The sequence below is a fragment of the Stegastes partitus genome, unplaced genomic scaffold, assembly GCF_000690725.1.
Source record: "Stegastes partitus isolate 25-593 unplaced genomic scaffold, Stegastes_partitus-1.0.2 Scaffold132, whole genome shotgun sequence".
NCBI classification, from domain to species: domain Eukaryota; kingdom Metazoa; phylum Chordata; class Actinopteri; family Pomacentridae; genus Stegastes; species Stegastes partitus.
This window is the reverse complement of record NW_007577863.1, coordinates 123,204-128,588: the sequence shown is the minus strand read 5'-3', so window position 1 is coordinate 128,588 and position 5,385 is coordinate 123,204. Positions and strand designations below refer to the sequence as shown.

At 39.6% G+C, this 5,385-nt stretch overlaps 1 protein-coding gene across 1 annotated transcript in view; it reads left to right on the top strand.

The window, feature by feature from the left end:
• Positions 1 to 901: 901 nt before the first annotated feature.
• Positions 902 to 5,385, top strand: part of nectin1a (nectin cell adhesion molecule 1a) — a 22,589-nt gene continuing 18,105 nt past the window's right edge. Inside the window, exon 1 of the mRNA XM_008278763.1 lies at positions 902 to 1,433. Within this exon, the coding sequence (XP_008276985.1) occupies positions 1,382 to 1,433 (52 nt within the window). The 5' untranslated portion in view covers positions 902 to 1,381. The remainder of the gene's footprint in view (positions 1,434 to 5,385) is intronic.

The window sequence follows — 5,385 nt, the reverse complement described above, 5'->3', positions numbered from 1 at the left end:
AATACTGTCTCTTTCTCTTTAATCTTCAGACACACTTTCTGACTTTTGCTTCCTTCTTTCAGTATGCTCTGCAATTTTCTTCTGTCAGTCCTCACCTGCCTACACTGGATCTGTCTGTTAAGCTTTCCTCCTCTGCAAATCACCCTGGACATACAGGCAGCTTTCAGTGCATGTGTCAGACTCTTTCATATAATGTTTGTTTGACTTGGATGAAACAGGGTTTGATGTAGGGTTTTATAGCCAATGTCACGCTATACATGCACACTTAAACAGCTACAAGTGGCAGCTTTGTATTTATTTCTAAAATATTTATAATCTACAGAGCCTGGGAGCTTTTAATAATTCATAACGTATTGCTTGCCATTTACGCTATATGTGTCTACTCTTATTGTGAGTTACTTGTATTTACTTTTATTTCACTGGATCTACTTTTTTTTGCAGTTAAACTGTGTTATATTTGAAATCTCCATCACCTCAGTTAGCCTCCAGGACTGCCTCTCCCCAAAGCAAAAAAAAAAAAAAGATAAATAAAAAATGAATAAATGATGATATGGTGGATACCATCTACTCCATAAAAAACCCCCAAGTTTAGGGTTTGTCTCCTTCAAACTCCAAATGGCTTTGCTTTCCTTGGAGAGCAGAAAGCTAAATAAATAATATGGTACAAAACCCAGAGAACTAAGCAATTAGAGTTCACAAACGCTTTTTTTTAAACTTCCATGACACCTCCCAGGCTCCATAGGCGTTGATTGCTCATGTTCATGTAGGCTAAATGTCTGCCAGCAGGGTGCAAAACTCATTTTCATGAGTGTGTGAACATCAGCCCACAGCCACTGACTCCTGGAGCTTCGTCCCTGTCTGACCTCTTAATTGCGCCTATTGAGTTTGCTCATTTAAAATAGCCTGACTGCGACTTTTTTTTTTTTCCTTTTTTTTTTCTAAATGTGCACACCAGCCGGCTCAGCCCTCACACAGTGACAGATATTTGTCAGTCGGGACTGAGGGGGGGCAGGCTATCTCGGAAATAATCTGCCCACGCGTTAAGCTGCTTTATCCCCGCCAAGCCTCAGCCGAACAGACTGCTGCAGCTCCGTTACCAGTCAGAGGGAAACCCGCATTAAGAGGAGGGGGGGAGTAAGGAAAGAAAGAAAGAAAAAGTGGCACAAGGTGCTGAGAGAAGTTTGAGAAATCTTTCCTGGCTGAGAGCTGGCGAATTCACAGAGTGTGGAGACGTTTTGACGCACACATGCCCGGACCCTGACGCACGGTCCTGAAGCTGAACCTGCTGCTGCTGTGAGCTCAGACTGGGAGGCAGGAGGCGTGAAACAAGTTCACACTGGGAATTTAACCACAGCGAGAAGCTGGCAACGGTGGTTTGGGCATGGAAAGGACTGGACTTTGGATATTCCTGATAACAACTTGTGTTAATCCAGGTAAGCTTCTCTGCTTTCACCACTTTTATTTATTTATTTAGTTATAAATGGAAGTGATGTGACTCCTGGTAAAAGGCATGATTAAGTCTTAGGTATCAAACCTGCAATCACAAGGAAGGGACAGAACAAGGGTTAGTAATAAAACACTAACATATATCTGATGTGTTGATCATACAGTATAGAAGGTATCTAAACTAGCAAGACAAAAAAAATATACAATTCATAATCTGCCTCATTTTGAGCATAGCAGTTTAAATGCTATGATCTTTTTTCTTTTTTAGTTTAAACTATTATTCTAATAAATGCCTGATTATTTATTAGAGTACATAAAAAATCAAGCATTTATGAGAATAATAGTCTAATAAATGCTAATAAATGCTTTCATTAGTATTTATTAGACTATCATCCTCATAAATGCTTGATTATTTCTATTAATATGCAGAGGTAAGAGTATCTTAGGTGTATTTTACACTAGTGCGTCATATCATATAAGAGTAGTACCATCATCTTCATCATTTTATTAGTAAGTGTAACTATAAATAGCTTTGGAAATGCCTTATATGTTGTGGCAGATTATTTGATGATTAATAAACCATTTACTATTGTTTTATTGACCTGCTATACAATAATAAGTACATTTTTTGGGTTGCCAGTTTGAGAAATATCCCTTTGGATGGTTATAATGCCTGTCAAATCATAAGATTTTGCATGCTAGACTCAAAAAAAAAGAGTTATTTTTAATGGTTAAGTGACCTAAAAAGCATAAATGAATGATTAATACCGATTCATAAAGCAATATCTGACAACTTATAAGCCCTTTATAAGTGGTCCATGGTGTGCATTAAATTAAGGCTAGAAATGAGAAAGATGAGATTATCATTTTCTATTTGTTTTCAAAAATGAGTTCAGTGTCTCAGTGACAATTCTGCTGCTTTCAGTGTGACTGTGACATTTTGGCAGCTTCAGACTCCACTCATTAGCATGTGTGAGTGATTTCTGCTCTGAGAATACGATAAGAATAAGCTGATCCCCAGTCAGTCCTACACATTGTCCAACTAAACTGGTTTCAGGAGGCGTGCGGCTGAAGTCACACTAAAATGTGTCGGCCGCTACAAATGGCACTGCCACATCTTAAAGTGCTCTGTGTGTCTGTGTGTGTTTGAATGAATGGACTAACTCTTGCCAAACAGGTGCAGCGGTGTAATCACACTAAGCTGGGGCCAAACCCACAGCTGGCATCAGAGTTGTGGCAGCGTAATAATGGGGGGGACTGTGGTATACATCTTACGCAATGACAAAAGCGATTGTGGCAGCATACGGATGTGCTGAACTGTTGTGACATCTGCTGTGATTGCTTTTTTCACTCTGCATGTGATAAACCGCCTTGTCCGAGCTGAGCAGTAATTTGCAGGCGCGCGCACATGTGTGTGTGTGTGTGTGTCAGTATGGTGAGTGTGAGGCCGCGCCATGTGTGTAGGATTGTCATGTTTGAAGGACAGAGCCGTGGATTAGAGCTGCACAGGGAGCAGAAGGGTGTAACAACATGACTGCTGCCAAGTCCCAGCCTGGTGACTGTTGCTGCAGCGTATCTGTCTTCTCCCGGCTGATGCAGACTCAGAGCACCTCCTCAGGCCTGTCAGACGTTGTAGAGCTGCCACCGGGCTGATGTGGATGCTGGTTGCTGATGTGTTTTCCCATAAAAGTTTGAAAGCCTCCTCTGCAGAGAGACCTAGCAGAGAGACACAGGGAAAAAGGCTGACTGAGGCCGACAGACAGACATGAATTTTAGTATAATCCACTGTCCACAGCTGGAACACACAGACGCTACCCCACAGAAATAATCCATGGCAAACACACGGCCCTTCTGTGCTCTCTCCCTTTTGTTTGTCTCTTTTGTGCACCTGTCTCTCCAGAGTCTACCAATTTGAAAACCTTTTCCTCCTCACTCTTTAGATCAGTTGATCTCCCTCCACAGACCTTTTCCTCATTTCCCTCCTTCTCTCACTCTTGGCCTCGTATTCTCCTCTCATGTCTCAAACACACATGCGACAGTCATCATAATCCTGTGAGCTGCCCGCTGAACACCGGCCAAGCGAACACTCCACGTTCCCGCGGTACCACCGAGATTACACACCCACACAAACACAAACCTGTGTGGATGTGTGATACACGCACGTAAACGCACGTGTGCACACTGATGACAATCAGAAACAATGACAGAGTAGAATTGATTCTGGGGGGAAAAAGAGGAGGAGGGTTTTTTTGTAAGACAAAAATAGACAGGAGCTGCATAATTTGTTAGGGTGGATGTCAAAAAGTCAGTTTTCATTGTTGGTTAAACTGTCACGATGTGCAGTGTTTTGGTTTGCAGCAATAAAGAGAGCTGCTGCGTGAAATAAGAGTCCAGCCACAGGTAGTGGCACACAGCAGTTTCATTTTAGACACCAGCTTAATCTGTCACTTTCAGGCTACTATGCACGAGGGAGGTTTAGTTTGAGTTTCATGTGTGTGTGTTTTGTGCATTAGTCTCCATTCTGGCTCAGGTTTCCCTGCATTGTAAGTCACAAGGCCAAAGACACAAACAGGGTGTGTAATCCCCGATCAATCACAGATTTGATGGCCTAAAGATTAAACAGTTAATCTGTCCTCTTTCTCTTTCTCTCTCTGTGCTTTTCATTTTCTCGTCTGATGCATGAGGCCGCTTTTTTCTTTTTCTTTTTTTTTCTTTTGGTAGCCAACTGAGTGCAGCTGAAGGAAGATGTTGTCTGTTCAGTGAGTCCTGCAGGGAAGCGCAGCAGTTTACTGTGGTGACTTTGATTAACAACATCACTGCAGACAGTGACATCAGTCTTCTATTTTTAATCTTAGACACACACACTTGTAAATACTTGAAATAATGACTTGTGACAGAACAGCTGACTCTTTGATTTTCTTTTTGCCCTCTTGTTGAATCAGTCCAAACACTGTGTGTAATTAAACTGATGTGCACCTCAAAAGTCAAACTTCATTCAATTTCAGACAGTCGATTAGTGCAAAAAACAACAATTCAACTTTACATTCCCTTGTTCATTGTGCACCACATTTTCAGATATTTCAATAAATTATATTGTAGGGTCTTAATCTGAATATTTAAATAATATTGTAGATTCTTAATACCAGTATTTCAACTTGTTTAATTTATAACATCAGTCCCATTTCTCTACTCAAAAGCACTTTGGCTCATAGTCTTTTATTTTAAATGTACTATATAAATACCTGTGACTTCACTTGACTCATTATGGGGTTAATTGAATCTTAAAGTGTTTGTCCTGTTTAGTTCTTCTGGTTTTAGACAGGCTTTATGAGTTGCTTTAAGGATAGCTGCAATAATAAGCGGATTAATTAATTAATTAATTGATTAGTCTATCAAACATTTAAATAAAATAGGACAAACAGGACGTTTATCTGTTTTCAAAAGTAAATGTTTTCTTGTCTTCTTGGCCTTACTTGACAGTAAGCAGAATATCTTTCGGTTTTGGGTTGTTGGACAGATAAGACTGTTAAACTGAAATGAACGCTCTTTTGTATCCAATGCTTAAAAAAATTGAAAATAACTTGTAAATTAGTAAACAGATGATGAAAAAAATCATTAGGTGCAGCCCTGAAATCTCTTATAAAACTGTATTTTGAATCTTCTTCTTGCAGTTTAACTGAATTTCTGTTTAAGTCATATATGTGGCATATTTAGTGACATTAATTTTAAATATCTTGTTTGTAACTCATTGTTATGGACACTCTTAAAAAGACATTTTAGTCTCACTGACGCTTATCTGGTAAAATAAAGTTTAAATTTAATAAATGGCACACAGTTTTACATTAGCTTTAAAGAATCTTTCATCTTAAAGCCGACAGAAACACCTGCCACTGCCTCTCTGCTGAATTGTACAAGGAAATGTTAAAATTAGATTTTCAC